Below are 23491 nucleotides of genomic sequence, written 5' to 3' on the forward strand. Positions count from 1 at the left end.
GAAACCCCCCAAGTGACCCCATTTTGGAAACTAGACCCCCCAAGGAACTTATCTAGATATGTGGTGAGAACTTTGAACCCACAAGGGCTTCACAGAAGTTTATAACGTACAGCGGTACAATTAAAAAATCATATTTTTTCCACAAAAATGATCTTTTCACCCCCAATTTTTATTTTTCCAAGGGTAACAGGACCTTAAAAGTTATTGTGCAATTTGTCCTGAGTACGCTGATACCCCATATGTGGGTGTAAATGACTATTTGGGCGCATAGCAGAGCTCGGAAGGGAAGCAGCGCCATTTGACGTTTTTGGCTAGAATTGAGATCGGACACCATGTCGCGATTGGAAAACCCCTGATGTACCAAAACACTAGAAACCCCCCACAAATGACACCATTTTGGAAACTAGACCCCCCAAGGAACTTATCTAGATGTGTGGTGAGCACTTTGAACCCCCCAGTGCTTCACTGAAGTTTATAACGTACAGCAGTACAATTAAAAAATCATATTTTTTCCACAAAAATGATCTTTTCACCCTCAATTCTTATTTTTCCAAAAGTAACAGGACCATAAAAGATATTGTGCAATTTATCTTGAGTACGCTGATACCCCACATGTGGGTGTAAACCACTATTTGGGCGCATGGCAGAGCTCGGAAGGGAAGCAGCGCCATTTGACGTTTTTGGCTGGAATTGAGATCGGACACCATGTCGCGTTAGGAAAGCCCCTGATGTACCAAAACAGTAGAAACCCCCCACAAATGACACCATTTTGGAAACTAGACCCCCCATGGAACTTATCTAGATGTGTGGTGAGCACTTTGAACCCCCCAGTGCTTCACTGAAGTTTATAACGTCCGGGCGTGAAAATAAAAAAATCGTATTTTTTCCACAAACATCATCTTTTAGTCCCCATTTTTTTATTTTCCCAAGGGTAACAGGAGAAATTGGACCCCAAAAGTTGTTGTCCAATTTGTCCTGAGTACGCTGACACCCCATATGTGGGAGAAAACTACTGTATGGACACACGTCAGGGCTTAGAAGGGAAGTAGTGACGTTTTGGAATGCAGACTTTGATGGAATGGTCTGTGGGTGTCATGTTGCCTTTGGAGAGCCCCTAATGTACCTAAACAGTGAAAACCCCCCACAAATGATCCCATTTTGGAAACTAGACCCCCTGAGGAACTTATCTAGATGTGTGGTGAGCACTTTAAACCCCCAAGGGCTTCACAGAAGTTTATAATGCCCAGGCATGAAAATAAAAAAATCGTATTTTTTCCACAAACATGATCAATTAGTCCCCAATTTTTTTATTTTCCCAAGGGTACCAGGAGAAATTGGACCCCAAAAGTTGTTGTCCAATTTGTCCTGAGTACGCTGATACCTCATATGTGGGAGAAAACTACTGTATGGGCACACGTCGGGGCTCGGAAGGGAAGTAGTGACGTTTTGGAATGCAGACTTTGATGGATTGGTCTGCGGGTGTCATGTGCATTTGGAGAGCCCCTGATGTACCTAAACTATTGAAACTCCCCACAAGTGACCCCATTTTGGAAACTAGACCCCCCACGGAGCTTATCTAGATGTGTGGAGAGCACTTTGAACCCCCAAGTGCTTCACAGAAGTTTATAACGCCTGGGCGTGAAAATAAAAAAAACATTTTTTTCCGCAAAATTATATTTTTGCCCCCAATTTTTTATTTTCCTAAGGGTAACAGGAGAAATTGGACCCCAAAAGTTGTTTTGTAATTTGTCCTGAGTAGGCTGATACCCTACATGTGGGGGTAAAACACTGTTTGGGCGCATGGCAGAGCTTGGAAGGGAAGGAGCACCATTTGACTTTTTCAACGCAGAATTGGCTGGAACTGAGATCAGACGCCATGTTGCCTTTGGAGAGCACCTGATGTGCCCAAACAGTGGAAACCCCCCAATTATAACTCCAACCCTAACCTCAACACACCCCTAACCCTAATCTGAGCCCTAGCCCTAACCCTAGCCCTAACCCTAACCCTAACCCTAGCCCTAGCCCTAACCCTACCCTAACCCTAACCCTAGCGGGAAAATGGAAATAAATACATTTTCTTTTAGTTTTATTATTTTTCCCTAACTAAGGGGGTGATAACGGGGGGTTTGATTTACTATTTATGGCGGTTTTTATGTTTGTCGGCTGTCGCACGCTAAAAGACGCTTTTTATTGTAAAAGTAGTTTTTGCATCACCACATATTGAGAGCTATAATTTTTCCGTATTTTGACCCACCGAGTCATGTGAGGTCTTATTTTTTGCGGGACGAGTTGACGTTTTTATTGGTACCATTTTCGGGCACGTGACATTTTTTGATCGCTTTTTATTCCGATTTTTGGGACGCAGAATGAACAAAAACCAGCATTTCATGAATTTCTTTTGGGGGGGTGCGTTTACACCGTTCCGCGTGCGGTAAAATTGATAAAGCGGTTTAATTCTTCGGGTCAGTACGGTTACAGCGATACCTCATTTAGGTCGTTTTTTTATGTTTTGTCGGTTTTTTGCAATGAAAACAATTTTATATAAAAAATAATTATTTTTGCATCGCTTTATTCTGCGAGCTATAACTTTTTTATTTTTTTGTGGATGATGCTGTATGGTGGCTCGTTTTTTGCGGGACAAGATGACGTTTTCAGCGGTACCATGGATATTTATATGTGTCTTTTTGATCGCGCGTTATTGCACTTTTTGTTCGGTGGTATGATAATAAATCATTATTTTTTGCTTCGTTTTTTATTTTTATTTTTTAAGGGGTTCGCTAAAGGGGTTAACTAATGGGACAGTTTTATAGGGCAGGTCATTACGGACGCGGCGATACCAAATATGTGTACTTTTATTGTTTTTGGTTTTTTTTATTTTGAAAAAATGGATTTATTGGGGAATATTTTTTTTTTTTTTTACTAATTTATTTAGCGATTTTTTTTAAATTATTTTTAACACTTTTTTTTTTTTTTTTTTTTACTTTATTACCTTGTCCCAGGTGGGACATCACTGTCCTGTGACAGATCGCTGATCTGTCACATCACAGATCACTGTGACAGATCAGCGATCTGTCACAGGCACTGCTGCAGACTTCCTCATGCCTGCGCTTTGCAGGCACTGAGGAAGCCAGCTTCCTCAGGCCCCCGAAGGCCCCCGTCGCCATCTTGGATTCGGGGGCCTGGAGGAAAGGAGCCCCCCGCAGCAGCGCTGCACATTGCGCTGCCGTGGGGGGCTCAGGGAAGCACGGAGGGAGCCCCCTCCCTGCCGATGCTTCCCTTTAACCCCCGGTACACCGCGATCGCGTTTGATCGCGGTGTGCAAGGGGTTAACGTGTCGGGGGCGGTCCGTGACCGCCCCTGACACATTGTGCCGGGTGTCAGCTATGATAATTAGCTGACACCCGGCCGCGATCAGCGGCGCTCACCACGTGGGCGCCGCTGATCATGGTGACGTAATATTCCGTCCATGGTAATTAGGTCCATGGTCACATGGACGGAATATTACGTCAATTGTAGGTAAGGGGTTAAGAGAATGCATAGTGAATACTAAAGTTGAGCGACTTTTGTTTTTTTAGGGTCGCGTTTCGTTTCGTGAAACCCGACTTTTCCAAAAGTCGGGTCGAGCAAGATCGTCCGATTATAGGGAAAAGTCGGGGTCGTCCCGAAACACGAAACCCAATGTAAGTCAATGGGGAATAAAAGTCGGCAGTGAGAGGAGGACAGGAAACACACCTACAGTGCCCATTTGAATGCCAAAAGCATCAATTCTTCTTACTTAAGCTTGTCAACCTTAATTAACTTCATAATACAAGTTACGCACTGAAAAATGGGGGTTATTTGGCTAAAGTTGTGGGGGGGGGAGGGCTGGCTGCAGGTTTTCATGTGCCCTGGGCGAAAGAGCGCCGCTTTAACACATACCACAACTCATCATGCTCCGATACGGCAGAAAAATAGCGGTATAGTACAATGAAAAATACCTCACTTTTTACATCTCATGACGAGGCCCATCTATTTCTCCATACAGAATCATTGGTCCCATATAATGTTTGAAACAGTATATGATGAGCTCCACATAATGCTACAGTATATGTTGGTCCCCATGGATGAAGCTCCACTGTCTTATGGGCCCAAATAATGCTCCAAACATAATGGGCCCCATTTCCAGCGTTGGACTGGCCCACCGGAGAACCGGAGGATTCTCCGGTGGGCCCTGGCACCTGCTGGCATACAGGGCCAGCAGTTGCCTAGGGCCCCCGCTGCTCCAGGGGCCCCCAGCCAGTGGTGTGTCGCACACCATGCAGCTGCTATGGGGGCCCCTGCCAGCGGAGCAGCAGCGGGTGTCAGGAGGCAGGAGCCCCTGTCCCCGCTGCTAAAGAGAAATGAATATTCACTGCGAAGCAGTGAATATCATTTCAGGTCTCCACACCCCCAGAGGCCCCGCCCCCAGCCCAGTAAGCTGCTCTGCAGACTACAGCTGTAAATCAGGGCCGGCGCCGCCCTCAGTCCTCTCTGCTCCTGGCTCACAGCCAGTGCGCGATGACGTCACTACATCGCGCACCCGCTGGGTGTCTGGCAGAGGGGACAGCTCCTGACACTGAAGCCGGCTGCTGGAATCAGCGTGGGAGCGAGGAGGAGAGGTGAGTATTGTGGTTTTTTTTTTTTTTATATCTCTCTCGCTCTCTCTATCTGTCTCTCTCTCTATCTATCTATCTATCTCTCTATATCTCTCTCTATCTCTCTTATATCTATCTATCTTTCTATCTCTATCTATTATCTATATCTATCTATCTCTATATCTATCTCTATCTATTATCTATATCTAATCTATCTATTTCTATATCTATCTATCGCTCTATATTTATATCTATCTTTCTATCTCTACATCTATCTCTATATCTATCTATCTATCTCTATATCTTTCTATATATATCTCTATATCTATCTATTATGTCTATCTATCTCTATATCTATCTATCTTACTCTATCTATCTCTATATCTATTATCTCTATATTTATTATCTATCTAGCTACCATCTATATCTATCTATATATATCTCTATCTAATATCTATATCTATCTATCTCTATACCTATCTATCTATTTATCTATCCGTTATCTATCTCTATATCTATATCTCTCGCTATCTACCGCTCTATCTCTATATCTATATCTATCTCTATATCTATCTTTATATCTATATCTATATATCTATCTCTAGCTCTATATCTATATCTATTTCTCTCTATATCTATCTCTATATCTCTATAGCTATCTATCTATATATCTCTATCTATCTGTATATCTATATATCGCTCTATCTCTATATCTATCTTTCTATCTCTATATCTATATATCTATCTTTCTCTATTTATCTCTATATCTTTTCTCTGTATCTATCTCTCCCTATATCTATATCTATCTCTATATATATCTATTATCTCTATATCTATATCTATTTCTCTCTATATCTCTCTCTATATCTATCTATCTCTATATCTATCTCTCTGTATATCTATCTATCTTTCTATCTCTATCTCTATCTCTATATCTATCTTTATCTATCTATATCTATTATCTATATCTATCTCTATCTATCGCTCTATCTCTATATCTATCTTTCTATCTCTACATCTATCTCTATATCTATCTTTCTATCTCTATATCTATATATCTATCTATCTTTCTCTATTTATCTCTATATCTTTTCTCTGTATCTATCTCTCCCTATATCTATATCTATCTCTATATATATCTATTATCTCTATATCTAGATCTATTTCTCTCTATATCTCTCTCTATATCTACCTATCTCTATATCTATCTCTCTGTATATCTATCTATCTTTATATCTCTATCTCTATATCTATCTATCTTTCTCTATCTATCTTTCTATTTATCTCTATCTATTATCTATATCTATCTCTATCTATCGCTCTATCTCTATATCTATCTTTCTATCTCTACATCTATCTCTATATCTATCTTTATATCTCTATATCTATATATCTATCTATCTTTCTCTATTTATCTCTATATCTTTTCTCTGTATCTATCTCTCCCTATATCTATATCTATCTCTATATATATCTATTATCTCTATATCTATATCTATTTCTCTCTATATCTCTCTCTATATCTATCTCTCTGTATATCTATCTATCTTTCTATCTCTATCTCTATATCTATCTATCTTTCTCTATCTATCTATCTATCTATCTATATCTATCTATCTCTTTATCTATCTATTATGTCTATCTATCTAGCTATCTCTATTATCTATATATACCTATCTCTATATCTTTCTATCTTACTCTATCTCTATATCTATCTGTTATCTCTATATTTATTATCTATCTTTATCTATCTATCTCTATCTATTATCTATATCTATATCTATCTCTCTATCTATTTATCGGTCTCTGTATCTATCTCTCTCTATATCTTTCTCTCTCTCTATCTACCGCTCTCTCTATCTATCTTTATATCTATATCTATCTATCTCTATATCTATCTATTATCTCTATATCTATCTACCTATCTATCTCTATATCTATCTCTATATCTATATCTGTTTCTCTCTATATAAATCTCTATATATCTCTCTCTCTATAGCTATCTATATATTATCTCTATATCTATCTATCTATATATTATCTCTATATCTATCTATCTCTATATCTATCTATCTCTATATCTATCTGTTATCTCTATATCCATATCTATCTCTATATCTATCTATCTCTATATCTATATATCTCTAGATCTATCTTTCTATCTAACACTATATCTATCTCTATATCTCATTATCTATCTATCTCTATCTCTCTCTCTTTATCTATCTATCTATCTATCCATCTATCTCTATATCTATCTGTATATCTATCTATTATATATATCTATTATCTCTATTATCTATATCTATCTATCCATCTATCTATCTCTATATATCTCTATATCTCTCTCTATATCTATCTATCTTTCTAACTCTATATCTATCTATCTCTATACATATCTCTATATCTAGCTATTATCTCTATATCTATCTCTATATCTATCTTTCTATATCTATCTGTCTCTATATCTATCTATCTCTATATCTATTATCTCTATATCTATCTATCTCTATATATATCTCTATATCTATTTTTATTTATAGCCATCTATCTATATATATTTATCTCTATATCTATCTATATATGTCTATATTATTATTATTATATCTGTATATCTCTATCTATTATCTATATCTATTATCTATCTCTATCTATATATCTATCTATCTCTATATCTTTCTATCTATAGCTATCTATCTCTATATCTATCTATCTATCCATTATCTATTTTCTATCTATCTCTATATCTATCTACCTATCGATCTATCTATCTATCTATATTTCTTTCTATATCTATCTTTATATCTATCTCTATCTATCTCTATGAATCTTTCTATCTATATCTATCCATTATCTACTTTCTATCCATTATCTACTATCTATCTCTATATCTATCTATTTCTACATCTATCTTTCTATCTATATCTTTCTAACTCTATATCTATATAGCATTATACCCTATGAGGGGGTGCATTATTCCCTATGAGGGGGGCAGTATTATACCCTATGAGGGGGCAGCATTATACCCTATGAGGGGGTGCATTATTCCCTATGAGGGGGTGCATTATTCCCTATGAGGGGGGCAGTATTATACCCTATGAGGGGGCAGTATTATACCCTATGAGGGGGGCAGTATTATACCCTATGAGGGGGTGCATTATACCCTATGAGGGGGTGCATTATACCCTATGAGGGGGTGCATTATTCCCTATGAGGGGGGCAGTATTATACCCTATGAGGGGGGCAGTATTATATTCTATGAGATGGCTGCATTATATTCTATGAGATGGCTGCATTATACTATGTGAGGGGGCTGCTTTATATTCTATGAGGGGGCTACCCCAACTCCTGCTACATAATTAAGACATGTACAACCTTATATTATACCCGGATATTAGCGTGTTTTACCGCATAATTGGTGGTCTGGTATTTAACTCTATGCAGCTACATAGTGGGCCCCAAGAATGATTTTCTCTGGTGGGCCCAAGGTGTTCCAGTCCGACGCTGCCCATTTCTAATGCTCTAGTGTATAATGGGCCCTGTAAATGCTGCTCCAGTGTCTGATGTCCACCTTTGGAATGTTCCAGTGTATGGTGGGCCCCATCTATCATTCTCCAGAGTATAGTGCTCCCCAAAAATTGCTGTCCCAACATTGAAAACAATCAAATAAGTCTCCTCGCTAGGGAATCCCTGTACTTGTCTGGATTCATCGTCGTCCCCATCTTCCATCTCACTGCACAGTATTTCAACTTTGCAAGTGCTGTGATCCTGGGCAAGCAGGGGGGGGCCCACTCGTTGGCGACGGCACTGGCACAGGGCCCCTGATAGTACGGTGGTGTGTCTGATGGCGGGTGGGCCGAACCTGCACTTTCATCTGCAGCTTCCTCTTTGTCACCGTGTAAGATGGAACTGTATATGGGAAGGGTAACCTGAGTTTCATCAGGGTCAGATTCAGGTCGTGTAGCGTGTGAGGGGAATGTAGTGGTCTGGGTCAATGTACCAGCAGATTCATCGAGTAGTGGCTGGGCATCAGTGCACTTGTGTCGCCCCCAGGAGTACGGTCGCCACAGTGGCATTACCTTCTTCCTAGGGAGTGTGATGTCATGCTTGGGAGCAACGAAGGATCTCTTTAGCAGGTTAACTGATTGGGCGGCGTTATTCCCACGAGTCATGACCCTCCAAACAGCGTTCATGAAGGCAAAGTGTTTGTTTTACGTGGGCAGTATGGTTGCAAAGCTGAACCTTAAAGGAATGTCCAGAAGGGCACCACCAGGAGTGGAGCCTACGGTTAAATTCGACTCCACCTGGGAAACCTCAACCATGCCAGCTACAGAACAGATGCACACATTGCAAGCTTAATTCCGTTAACGAACGAGACTCCGTCATGCCCCGCGGTCCGAGTCCGGCTTGCTAGAGGGACACATGAGGCTCTGGCACATGAGATTGGCCAATAACTGGTGTGTCATGCCCTTACATGTCCGTGGCTGCATGTGCGCTACACTGAAAAGGCCAGCGTTTGTCGCTTACTGGTGCAGATAACCCGCTGAACAACGTTAGTGATGGGGATCACTGATTACAATTATTACCCGCGAACAATGATTTCCCAGTAAGTGCAGGTCAACCGCAGTTCCGGAATTAGGCCTAACCGTCATTCCTGAAAAAATGAAAAACTTACGTGTGCAAACCACAGGTGCTGTAGCTTGCTTAACAGCTCGCCAGCCATTCTCACGCCCAGTATGGATTACACGTGATTGCACAAAGGTGAGAAAGGGTACCGTATCCCCGGATAACATGTATGGATAGCATACACATTCAAAATATATGTCTCAGGAGGCAGGCTCAGACGGTGTTAGGCCCAGTATGGATTGCACGTGATTGCACAAAGGTTAGAAAGGGTACCGTATCCCCGGATAACATGTATGGATAGCGTACACATTCAAAATATATGTCTCAGGAGGCAGGCTCAGACGGTGTTAGGCCCAGTATGGATTGCACGTGATTGCACAAAGGTTAGAAAGGGTACCGTATCCCCGGATAACATGTATGGATAGCGTACACATTCAAAATATATGTCTCAGGAGGCAGGCTCAGATGGTGTTAGGCCCAGTATGGATTGCACGTGATTGCACAAAGGTTAGAAAGGGTACCGTATCCCCGGATAACATGTATGGATAGCGTACACATTCAAAATATATGTCTCAGGAGGCAGGCTCAGACGGTGTTAGGCCCAGTATGGATTGCACGTGATTGCACAAAGGTTAGAAAGGGTACCGTTTCCCCGGATAACATGTATGGATAGCGTACACATTCAAAATATATGTCTCAGGAGGCAGGCTCAGACGGTGTTAGGCCCAGTATGGATTGCACGTGATTGCACAAAGGTTAGAAAGGGTACCGTTTCCCCGGATAACATGTATGGATAGCGTACACATTCAAAATATATGTCTCAGGAGGCAGGCTCAGACGGTGTTAGGCCCAGTATGGATTGCACGTGATTGCACAAAGGTTAGAAAGGGTACCGTATCCCCGGATAACATGTATGGATAGCGTACACATTCAAAATATATGTCTCAGGAGGCAGGCTCAGACGGTGTTAGGCCCAGTATGGATTGCACGTGATTGCACAAAGGTTAGAAAGGGTACCGTATCCCCGGATAACATGTATGGATAGCGTACACATTCAAAATATATGTCTCAGGAGGCAGGCTCAGACGGTGTTAGGCCCAGTATGGATTGCACGTGATTGCACAAAGTTTAGAAAGGGTACCGTATCCCCGGATAACATGTATGGATAGCGTACACATTCAAAATATATGTCTCAGGAGGCAGGCTCAGACGGTGTTAGGCCCAGTATGGATTGCACGTGATTGCACAAAGGTTAGAAAGGGTACCGTATCCCCGGATAACATGTATGGATAGCGTACACATTCAAAATATATGTCTCAGGAGGCAGGCTCAGACGGTGTTAGGCCCAGTATGGATTGCACGTGATTGCACAAAGGTTAGAAAGGGTACCGTATCCCCGGATAACGTGTATGGATAGCGTACACATTCAAAATATATGTCTCAGGAGGCAGGCTCAGACGGTGTTAGGCCCAGTATGGATTGCACGTGATTGCACAAAGGTTAGAAAGGGTACCGTATCCCCGGATAACATGTATGGATAGCGTACACATTCAAAATATATGTCTCAGGAGGCAGGCTCAGACGGTGTTAGGCCCAGTATGGATTGCACGTGATTGCACAAAGGTTAGAAAGGGTACCGTTTCCCCGGATAACATGTATGGATAGCGTACACATTCAAAATATATGTCTCAGGAGGCAGGCTCAGACGGTGTTAGGCCCAGTATGGATTGCACGTGATTGCACAAAGGTTAGAAAGGGTACCGTATCCCCGGATAACATGTATGGATAGCGTACACATTCAAAATATATGTCTCAGGAGGCAGGCTCAGACGGTGTTAGGCCCAGTATGGATTGCACGTGATTGCACAAAGGTTAGAAAGGGTACCGTATCCCCGGATAACATGTATGGATAGCGTACACATTCAAAATATATGTCTCAGGAGGCAGGCTCAGACGGTGTTAGGCCCAGTATGGATTGCACGTGATTGCACAAAGGTTAGAAAGGGTACCGTATCCCCGGATAACATGTATGGATAGCGTACACATTCAAAATATATGTCTCAGGAGGCAGGCTCAGACGGTGTTAGGCCCAGTATGGATTGCACGTGATTGCACAAAGGTTAGAAAGGGTACCGTATCCCCGGATAACATGTATGGATAGCATACACATTCAAAATATATGTCTCAGGAGGCAGGCTCAGACGGTGTTAGGCCCAGTATGGATTGCACGTGATTGCACAAAGGTTAGAAAGGGTACCGTATCCCCGGATAACATGTATGGATAGCGTACACATTCAAAATATATGTCTCAGGAGGCAGGCTCAGACGGTGTTAGGCCCAGTATGGATTGCACGTGATTGCACAAAGGTTAGAAAGGGTACCGTATCCCCGGATAACATGTATGGATAGCGTACACATTCAAAATATATGTCTCAGGAAGCAGGCTCAGACGGTGTTAGGCCCAGTATGGATTGCACGTGATTGCACAAAGGTTAGAAAGGGTACCGTATCCCCGGATAACATGTATGGATAGCGTACACATTCAAAATATATGTCTCAGGAGGCAGGCTCAGACGGTGTTAGGCCCAGTATGGATTGCACAAAGGTTAGAAAGGGTACCGTATCCCCGGATAACATGTATGGATAGCGTACACATTCAAAATATATGTCTCAGGAGGCAGGCTCAGACGGTGTAAGGCCCAGTATGGATTGCACGTGATTGCACAAAGGTTAGAAAGGGTGCCGTTTCCCCGGATAACATGTATGGATAGCGTACACATTCAAAATATATGTCTCAGGAGGCAGGCTCAGACGGTGTTAGGCCCAGTATGGATTGCACGTGATTGCACAAAGGTTAGAAAGGGTACCGTATCCCCGGATAACATGTATGGATAGCGTACACATTCAAAATATATGTCTCAGCAGGCAGGCTCAGACGGTGTTAGGCCCAGTATGGATTGCACGTGATTGCACAAAGGTTAGAAAGGGTACTGTATCCCCGGATAACATGTATGGATAGCGTACACATTCAAAATATATGTCTCAGGAGGCAGGCTCAGACGGTGTTAGGCCCAGTATGGATTGCACGTGATTGCACAAAGGTTAGAAAGGGTACCGTATCCCCGGATAACATGTATGGATAGCATACACATTCAAAATATATGTCTCAGGAGGCAGGCTCAGACGGTGTTAGGCCCAGTATGGATTGCACGTGATTGCACAAAGGTTAGAAAGGGTACCGTATCCCCGGATAACATGTATGGATAGCGTACACATTCAAAATATATGTCTCAGGAGGCAGGCTCAGACGGTGTTAGGCCCAGTATGGATTGCACGTGATTGCACAAAGGTTAGAAAGGGTACCGTATCCCCGGATAACATGTATGGATAGCGTACACATTCAAAATATATCTTAAAAAGGAGAAAACGGAGTAACGGATCCAAAATATATGCAAAAGTATAAATTTTATTAGTACTCACATCAAGTGCTGACAAGTATACAAGTTGACTAAAATAGGGGGGATAAGCCCCAATGATACAACAATCAGGACAGACAAGGACAGGGTAAATAAAATGATACCAGTGCTCGAAATCTACATGGCACAACGTTCAGTCAGCCCATGGGCATTGCACATAACAGACATATGTCTAATGGTAAAAGATAGTCAAATATGGCATACTCAATTAAATGTGTATTGTACATAGTTGTACATGTCTGGAGCGCCAAAAAAAAAAAAAAAACCATCCAGAGGGGTCAATGTGCAAGTCCAATGGACACTGAACATAAATGAATCAATGACATGTGAAAGGATTCTTAAATAGTTAATAACATATGTATCAGCATATCAAAACTGCGCAATTGTGCCAGAGAGAACCCGGGAGACGACCCGCCCAGCGGTCCAAATGACCGAAGTGTGGAAACAAGTAAAGGCAGGCTGCTTACCGGGGAGCAGAGGAGGTGAAGGCCCATGCAATGACCCCCGACGTACGTTTCGCGCCCGCCACAGGCGCTTTATCAAGGGAGTGTTGACTGAGGTGAACCACCATGTTTTTATGCAGAAAGACCTCCCACTTGAAAGCGGTCACATGGGGCAGGTCTACCAACCAAAGGCAGCGGACAGAGCATGCGCAGTGCAGCTCACTCAAACCAGGAAGTGATCAATAGTATGGTCACAAAAAAAAAAAAAAAAAAAGGCGGGACAAAACCGCACTCATATGAAAAACTAGATAGCATCGTTACCCTAGACGCCTGCGCAGTGTATTGCGTTGACAAAAAGTGTCAGAGCTCAATGAATGATAAAGATGTAATCAGACCATAATAGCGGCGCATACTCAGTGCAACACCTCAGTCCTCCAGGAAATGGGGCAGGCGTCACGCGTCAGGGAAAACACAGGGGGAAATTAACCCCGTGTATAACCTGAGGCGGGCAGACGACCAAACCCATATCGGAGCAACAGGTGAGCGCAGGTATGCGCACTAAGGTCACAGCATAAAGAATCAGGAGAAGAAATTTAAAAAATAAAAAAAAATATAAAAAAAAATTTAAAAAAGTAAAATAAAAAAAAAATAAAAAATAAATAATAAACCAAGGTCACGAAGACAGACCATGGAGGAAATACAGTAAAGATAGTGACATCAATCATAATTGGGGCAAACAATATAAACACATTATATGATAGTGTGTGCTACCAAAAATCCAGAGCACCAGTAAGGATTGTAAAGGCACACAATAAGATTGATGCAACAGTCCAGAGAAACTTTTTTTTTTTTTTTTTTTTTTTTATATAGTAATAGATGAGTGACCCGAACACGATGGAGTGTCCGCATTCTCCATAATATCAATATGCCGTGAAACGATGATGAAGGTAGATATTCTTTCCAGATCCAACAGATAATAAACGCAGGCGTGGGTACGGACATCCAGACTAGAGGGGTCCACACCACACAATGGTACCAGTGAGTCCACATGTAGCCAACACAGAAAACACAGGGAAACTAAAAAAAATATAAAAAGACAAAAAGTTAAAATCATACAAACCGAACGTTGATAGGGCCTAAAAAATAAAACAGTGGTGAGTGCAGCGGAGACAGCAGAAGCTACAAAAATGAGGAGAAACTCAGAGATTCGTTAAGTCCTTTGGGGGTCATGGTATCCAGAGCGACGATCCACTTAGCCTCTCTCTGGGCCAACGCCTTTTTGTAATTTCCAGCTCGGATTCCCAAGTGTACACATTCAATACCTCTTACCATGAAGGACCCCGGGTCACAATCATGGGAGGATCTGAAGTGACGTGGGATGGTCTTAAGGGTAGTAGGATCGACCACTGTCTTGGCCGCCCGAATGTCCCTAACATGCTCACGAACTCTCACACGTAATTCTCTTGATGTGAGGCCCACATATATCAGTGGGCACCCACATGTCGCGTAGTATATGACATTAGTACTACTGCAGGAAATGTGTTGTTTGATGTGAAAATCTTTTTCACCATCGGAGGACTGAAAGGAGGAGCAGCGAAGGACATTCGGGCAGGCAACACAGTGGCCGCAGGGAAAACACCCCCGAGTTGGACCAGTAGATCCAAAGGGGTTCATTGTCGTCGCGATGTAATGGCTCTTGACCAAAAAATCCCTCAAGTTTCTACATCTTCTTGAAGTCATCAGAGGACGATCACCGATAACCTGGCCCAAAGATGGCTCCGAGCCAAGAATTGCCCAGTGTTTGGCCAAAATGCTCCTCATGTGTTCCCATTCATGATTGAAGGTAGAGATGAAACGTATTGGGGCAGATCCACCTGACTTAGCAGATCTCCCAGTATTATCACGCCTCGGATAAAGCAAGTCCCTACGGGCAGTTGCCCTGGCTCTACTGTAACCCTTTCGTATGCTCCTGTTACTATATCCCCGGTTGCGAAAACGAGTCTGTAGGTCCCTAGCTTGCCTTTCAAAACCATCCTCGGTGGAGCAGATCCGCCTCATCCTGAGGAACTGACCGACAGGAACGGCCCTGATGGTAGAGGTGTTATGTGCGGACTCGGCATGGAGTAAAGAGTTGACAGAAGTGGGCTTCCTGTACACGTCAGTCTGGATCCGGCGTGTATCGTCGATCTCCAGTGTGACGTCCAGGAAGTCAATAGTTTTAAGATCATATTTAAATGTCAATCTAATGTTAAAAGTATTAACATTGAGCCATGCCATGAAGTCCCCGAGCTGCTGCAGCGTCCCGTCCCAAAAAAATAAAACATCATCGATATAGCGGTGCCAGCACAGCACATGGGAAGCGGCCGGCGCGCCCTCGTCGCCAAAGATGGATCTCTCCCAGGCACCCAAGAAGAGATTAGCGTACGAGGGCGCACAGGCCGCGCCCATCGCCGTGCCGCACCGCTGAAGATAGAATTGATCTTTGAATACAAAAAAATTGTGGGTAAGGGCAAACTGCAGCAGCTCAAGGAGTAGTCCACACATCGGGCCGTCCAGGTCGGACATCCCCAGGAAGAGGCGGACCGCATCCAAACCGAGGGTATGGTCAATACATGTATAAAGGGACTCTACGTCCGCGGTCACCAAAAAGGTATGACCGTCCACAAGGATGCCGTCAACCCGCGTGAGGACGTCCGTTGTGTCTTTAATGTAAGATGGTAATAATTCAACCAGTGGTTTGAGGTAGAAGTCAAGAAATTTACATACTGGGTCACAGAGCCCTTCAATACCAGACACAATCGGACGGCCAGGCGGATCGACGGCGTCCTTGTGGATCTTAGGCAAGAGATAGAAGGTGGGTGTCTTTGGGGTTCGGACCATCAGCCCCTCAAAGACCGTTTTGGTTATAATACCCCCCTCCAAAGCTCGAACAAGAATACGCTGAAGGGAGAGCGAGAAGGAGGCAGTCGGGTTATAGGATAACCTTTCGTAAGTATTACGGTTTCTCAATTGCCTATGTGCCTCACGTTCATACATATGTGTAGGCCATACCACGACATTCCCCCCCTTGTCAGCAGGTTTGAAAACCACCCCCAAAAGTGATTGTAATTCGGAGATAGCCTTCCGCTGTCTCCATGTGAGGTTGTCAAATTTACGTCTAGATGGTAATTTTCTGAAATCCTCTGCGACTAGTTTTGTGAAAATGTCGATGGCGGGACTGAGAGACAGGGGGGGGAATCTCGTGGATTTTGGCAAAACGTGTGGAGGAAACTTACTCCTACTTGGTGGTGTCTGCTCATCGAGAAGATCCTCCAAAACTCGAAGTGCCTCCATCTCACTCTCCGTCAACGACTCCTGAGAGATATTCTTATGGTGTAGCTTGCGTAATAGTAGCTTTCTGGAGAACAGGTGAAGATCCTTCAGTGCTACAAAAAAGTTAAAAGGATTAGTGGGGGAGAAAGTCAGTCCACGACTCAAAACCTCCAACTGGGGTTGTGTAAGAGCATGTGTTGAGAGGTTAACTACCTGAAGGCCACCAGCTGAGTAATCAGTAAAATTGCGTCCGGTGTATGTCTTCTTTCTGGCAGATTGCCGTGTAACCACACGTTTAGTTACGGGGTCAGAGCTGGAGCTGAGGGTACCACCTGGATGAGACAGCTGCACCGATGCCTCGTCGTCAACAGAAACAGTGGATTTAATAGATGTAGATCTAGATCGAGAACGTGACATACTCCTATGTAACTGTCTGGATCTATCAGGAGGATGGCGCCATCTGTACACATGGGCCGTTAATTTATCCTGTATATCTTGTTTGAGTTTCTTCGTCTTGGTTGCTTGTGTTTCTTGGGCCCATTTTTGGAGGTCAACATCAAGTTCATCGTTAAACTTTTTGAGTGATTCCCCAGTTAAGCCTTTTTGTAAATCCAATTGAATAATTTCGATCTCACTCTCAAGAAGAGTAAGCGTTTTTTTATTTTGTGTTTTCAATAGGTCCAAAAAACCCATAGAACATACATTGGCCAACTGCTCCCACTTGGCTTTGAAATCATCATCCTGAATGGGGAAAGAGGGGAAGACCTGGATACGCAGACCCCTAGGGATAAGATTAGTCTGAATATATTAGTCAAGAAATTCCTGGTTACACCATATGCGTGTGCGTTTCCTGAGCAGATCTCTGAATTTCAACATAGCTGCTTGCATATCACCGCTGCAACCACCAGTGTCCCCGCCACTACTGTCCTGGAAAGCATCATTAAATCCATATTCGGGCAGGAAAATTCTGTGAAAAACACAGATACAATCAATACATATATGATAATGCCCAGTATCAGAGAACGAGACAAGGCGGTGACCATGGTCCAAAAACGCCTTGTGCATGGATTACCACTCCATATGCTAATCTTAAAAAGGAGAAAACGGAGTAACGGATCCAAAATATATGCAAAAGTATAAATTTTATTAGTACTCACATCAAGTGCTGACAAGTATACAAGTTGACTAAAATAGGGGGGATAAGCCCCAATGATACAACAAGACAGACAAGGACAGGGTAAATAAAATGATACCAGTGCTCGAAATCTACATGGCACAACGTTCAGTCAGCCCATGGGCATTGCACATAACAGACATATGTCTAATGGTAAAATATAGTCAAATATGGCATACTCAATTAAATGTGTATTGTACATAGTTGTACATGTCTGGAGCGCCAAAAAAAAAAAAAAACCATCCAGAGGGGTCAATGTGCAAGTCCAATGGACACTGAACATAAATGAATCAATGACATGTGAAAGGATTCTTAAATAGTTAATAACATATGTATCAGCATATCAAAACTGCGCAATTGTGCCAGAGAGAACCGGGTAGACGACCCGCCCAGCGGTCCAAATGACCGAAGTGTGGAAACAAGTAAAGGCAGGCTGCTTACCGGGGAGCAGAGGAGGTGAAGGCCCATGCAACGACCCCCGACGTACGTTTCGCGCCCGCCACAGGCGCTTTATCAAGGGAGTGTTGACTGAGGTGAACCACCATGTTTTTATGCAGAAAGACCTCCCACTTGAAAGCGGTCACATGGGGCAGGTCTACCAACCAAAGGCAGCGGACAGAGCATGCGCAGTGCAGCTCACTCAAACCAGGAAGTGATCAATAGTATGGTCACAAAAAAAAAAAAAAGGTGGGACAAAACCGCGGTATGTCCCGCCTTTTTTTTTTTTTTTTGTGACCATACTATTGATCACTTCCTGGTTTGAGTGAGCTGCACTGCGCATGCTCTGTCCGCTGCCTTTGGTTGGTAGACCTGCCCCATGTGACCGCTTTCAAGTGGGAGGTCTTTCTGCATAAAAACATGGTGGTTCACCTCAGTCAACACTCCCTTGATAAAGCGCCTGTGGCGGGCGCGAAACGTACGTCGGGGGTCGTTGCATGGGCCTTCACCTCCTCTGCTCCCCGGTAAGCAGCCTGCCTTTACTTGTTTCCACACTTCGGTCATTTGGACCGCTGGGCGGGTCGTCTCCCGGGTTCTCTCTGGCACAATTGCGCAGTTTTGATATGCTGATACATATGTTATTAACTATTTAAGAATCCTTTCACATGTCATTGATTCATTTATGTTCAGTGTCCATTGGACTTGCACATTGACCCCTCTGGATGGTTTTTTTTTTGGCGCTCCAGACATGTACAACTATGTACAATACACATTTCATTGAGTATGCCATATTTGACTATCTTTTACCATTAGACATATGTCTGTTATGTGCAATGCCCATGGGCTGACTGAACGTTGTGCCATGTAGATTTCGAGCACTCGTATCATTTTATTTACCCTGTCCTTGTCTGTCCTGATTGCTGTATCATTGGGGCTTATCCCCCCTATTTTAGTCAACTTGTATACTTGTCAGCACTTGATGTGAGTACTAATAAAATTTATACTTTTGCATATATTTTGGATCCGTTACTCCGTTTTCTCCTTTTTAAGATTAGCATATGGAGTGGTAATCCATGCACAAGGCGTTTTTGGACCATGGTCACCGCCTTGTCTCGTTCTCTGATACTGGGCATTATCATATATGTATTGATTGTATCTGTGTTTTTCACAGAATTTTCCTGCCCGAATATGGATTTTCGTGCACGCGACACGACGTGGCGTGCGCAGCTTAATGATGCTTTCCAGGACAGTAGTGGCGGGGACACTGGTGGTTGCAGCGGTGATATGCAAGCAGCTATGTTGAAATTCAGAGATCTGCTCAGGAAACGCACACGCATATGGTGGAACCATGAATTTCTTGACAAATATATTCAGAATAATCTTATCCCTAGGGGTCTGCGTATCCAGGTCTTCCCCTCTTTCCCCATTCAGGATGCTGATTTCAAAGCCAAGTAGGAGGAGTTGGCCAATGTATGTTCTATGGGTTTTTTGGACCTATTGAAAACATAAAATAAAAAAACGCTTACTCTTCTTGAGAGTGAGATCGAAATTATTCAATTGGATTTACAAAAAGGCTTAACTGGGGAATCACTCAAAAAGTTTAACGATGAACTTGATGTTGACCTCCAAAAATGGGCCCAAGAAACACAAGCAACCAAGACGAAGAAACTCAAACGAGATATACAGGATAAATTAACGGCCCATGTGTACAGATGGCGCCATCCTCCTGATAGATCCAGACAGTTACATAGGAGTATGTCACGTTCTCGATCTAGATCTACATCTATTAAATCCACTGTTTCTGTTGACGACGAGGCATCGGTGCAGCTGTCTCATCCAGGTGGTACCCTCAGCTCCAGCTCTGACCCCGTAACTAAACGTGTGGTTACACGGCAATCTGCCAGAAAGAAGACATACACCGGACACAATTTTACTGATTACTCAGCTGGTGGCCTTCAGGTAGTTAACCTCTCAACACATGCTCTTACACAACCCCAGTTGGAGGTTTTGAGTCGTGGACTGACTTTCTCCCCCACTAATCCTTTTAACTTTTTTGTAGCACTGAAGGATCTTCACCTGTTCTCCAGAAAGCTACTATTACGCAAGCTACACCATAAGAATATCTCTCAGGAGTCGTTGACGGAGAGTGAGATGGAGGCACTTCGAGTTTTGGAGGATCTTCTCGATGAGCAGACACCACCAAGTAGGAGTAAGTTTCCTCCACACGTTTTGCCGAAATCCACGAGATTCCCCCCCCTGTCTCTCAGTCCCGCCATCGACATTTTCACAAAACTAGTCGCAGAGGATTTCAGAAAATTACCATCCAGACGTAAATTTGACAACCTCACATGGAGACAGCGGAAGGCTATCTCCGAATTACAATCACTTTTGGGGGTGGTTTTCAAACCTGCTGACAAGGGGGGGAATGTCGTGGTATGGCCTACACATATGTATGAACGTGAGGCACATAGGCAATTGAGAAACCGTAATACTTACGAAAGGTTATCCTATAACCCGACTGCCTCCTTCTCGCTCTCCCTTCAGCGTATTCTTGTTCGAGCTTTGGAGGGGGGTATTATAACCAAAACGGTCTTTGAGGGGCTGATGGTCCGAACCCCAAAGACACCCACCTTCTATCTCTTGCCTAAGATCCACAAGGACGCCGTCGAGCCGCCTGGCCGTCCGATTGTGTCTGGTATTGAAGGGCTCTGTGACCCAGTATGTAAATTTCTTGACTTCTACTTCAAACCACTGGTTGAATTATTACCATCTTACATTAAAGACACAACGGACGTCCTCACGCGGGTTGACGGTGTCCTTGTGGACGGTCATACCTTTTTGGTGACCGCGGACGTAGAGTCCCTTTATACATGTATTGACCATACCCTCGGTTTGGATGCGATCTGCCTCTTCCTGGGGATGTCCGACCTGGACGGCCCGATGTGTGGACTACTCCTTGAGCTGCTGCAGTTTGCCCTTACCCACAATTTTTTTGTATTCAAAGATCAATTCTATCTTCAGCGGTGCGGCACGGCGATGGGCGCGGCCTGTGCGCCCTCGTACGCTAATCTCTTCTTGGGTGCCTGGGAGAGATCCATCTTTGGCGACGAGGGCGCGCCGGCCGCTTCCCATGTGCTGTGCTGGCACCGCTATATCGATGATGTTTTATTTTTTTGGGACGGGACGCTGCAGCAGCTCGGGGACTTCATGGCATGGCTCAATGTTAATACTTTTAACATTAGATTGACATTTAAATATGATCTTAAAACTATTGACTTCCTGGACGTCACACTGGAGATCGACGATACACGCCAGATCCAGACTGACGTGTACAGGAAGCCCACTTCTGTCAACTCTTTACTCCATGCCGAGTCCGCACATAACACCTCTACCATCAGGGCCGTTCCTGTCGGTCAGTTCCTCAGGATGAGGCGGATCTGCTTCACCGAGGATGGTTTTGAAAGGCAAGCTAGGGACCTACAGACTCGTTTTCGCAACCGGGGATATAGTAACAGGAGCATACGAAAGGGTTACAGTACAGCCAGGGCTACTGCCCGTAGGGACTTGCTTTATCCGAGGCGTGATAATACTGGGAGATCTGCTAAGTCAGGTGGATCTGCCCCAATACGTTTCATCTCTACCTTCAATCATGAATGGGAACACATGAGGAGCATTTTGGCCAAACACTGGGCAATTCTTGGCTCGGAGCCATCTTTGGGCCAGGTTATCGGTGATCGTCCTCTGATGACTTCAAGAAGATGTAGAAACTTGAGGGATTTTTTGGTCAAGAGCCATTACATCGCGACGACAACGAACCCCTTTGGATCTACTGGTCCAACCTGATGTATATGTCTATACATCAGGAGGCAGGCTCAGACGGTGTCAGGCACAGTATGGATTTGACGGCCCAGACTACACAGCGGAGGAGCAGGGAGAGGTAAAGATTGCAAATGCTGGGGCCCTGCCCAAGCAAGGGGGGCCCACTCGTGGGCGTCGGTACTGGCACTGGGCCCCTCATAGTACGGCGGTGTGTCTGACGGCGGGTGTGCACCACCACCATCAGAGACACTTGATTGCACTATGAAGGACCCTGTACCAGTGCCCGCGCCCAAGAGTCGGCCTACCCACCTGTCCAGGGCAACGGCACTCGCACGGTGTCGTGCGCTAGGTGGTGACCCCGGCCATGGGGGGGGGGCAGCACAGTTAGGGAGTTTTAGAAAGTGGCATATGTTGATGTTGGATATTCAGCTGATGCAAAAGGTGAAATAGGTCAAGTCCCAGGAAGAGGTGGACCAAAGCAAGCCATTTTTCTGTCACCCTATGTGTCATCAGAGGAAGGTGGGACAAAATCCTTGGAAACCCATGCGTGGTTCATTTTAATGAAGGTTAGATCATCCACATTTTGGGTTGACAGACGGGTCCTTTTTTCTGTCAGGATTGATCCAGCTGCACTGAAGACTCTTTCCGATAGCACACTTGCAGCTGGGCAAGCGAGCTCCTGTAAGGCATATTGTGCCAATTCAGGCCAGGTGTCCAGTTTAGCGGCCCAATAGTCGAAGGGGAATGACCTGTGTGGGAGAACATCGATATGGGAGGAAAAGTAGTTTGTAACCATAGTTGACAACTGCTGTCTCCTGTCACTTTCCATCGATGCAGTATTACCAGTTGTGTGAGCGGTACTTGAAAAATCAGTCCACAACATTGTCATGAAACCCCTGTCTCCAACGCCACTTCTGCTGTGTGCACCACGAACACCTCTGCCAAGCTGCCCCCGGCCCGTACGGCTCGAGTGAGAACCATCACCGCTGCTGTGTGCTGGGAATGCCTCAAGCAACCGATTTACCAGAGTTGCTTGTTTATTAGCCAATATTAGGTCAAGGTTCTCCTGTGGCATGATGTTTTGTAATTTGCCTTTATAGCGTGGATCCAGGATGCTGGCCAACCAGTAGTCGTCATCGTTCATCATTTTGGCAATGCGTGGGTCCCTTTTTAGGATCTGCAAGGCATAATCTGACATGTGGGCCAATGTTCCCGGTGTCAATGATGCACTGGGAGTGCTGGTTGGAGGAGCACTTTCTGGCAAATCCACATCCCTCCAGTCACGCACAAACCCTGTACCAGACCTTGCCACGCCAACATTTTCACTTGCCCCACGAGATGCATCCTCCTCCCCTAAGTAATCATCCCCATCATCCTCCTCCTCCTCCTCTTCTTCCTCCACCTCGTCCAGGAGAGGTCCCTGAGCAGACAATGGCTGAATGTCATCAAGGATTCCCTCCTCCTCTTCCTCCTCATCAACATTGGCTGCAGACGCCTGCTCCTTAAGGTGCGTCAAAGTTTGCATGAGCAGACGCATAAGTGGGATGCTCATGCTTAGGATGGCGTCGTCTGCGCTTACCAGCCGTGTGC

The 23491-nt window shown here is 44.1% G+C and overlaps 1 protein-coding gene across 3 annotated transcripts in view; it reads right to left on the reverse strand.

The window, feature by feature from the left end:
- Positions 1-23491, reverse strand: part of PLEKHM3 (pleckstrin homology domain containing M3) — a 1535517-nt gene that overhangs the window by 96975 nt on the left and 1415051 nt on the right. The window contains exon 8 of one of the 3 annotated variants that reach the window (XM_073552251.1): positions 12537-14235. The exons of the other annotated variants lie outside the window; for them this stretch is intronic. Coding sequence (XP_073408352.1) covers positions 14166-14235 — 70 coding nt within the window. The 3' untranslated portion in view covers positions 12537-14165. Of the gene's footprint in view, positions 1-12536; positions 14236-23491 lie in introns of those variants that run through there. 3 annotated transcript variants of the gene reach the window in all.

The sequence above is a fragment of the Dendrobates tinctorius genome, unplaced genomic scaffold, assembly GCF_039654945.1.
Source record: "Dendrobates tinctorius isolate UK_male_01 unplaced genomic scaffold, ASM3965494v1 ptg000188l, whole genome shotgun sequence".
In the NCBI taxonomy this organism is placed as follows: Eukaryota; Metazoa; Chordata; class Amphibia; order Anura; family Dendrobatidae; genus Dendrobates; species Dendrobates tinctorius.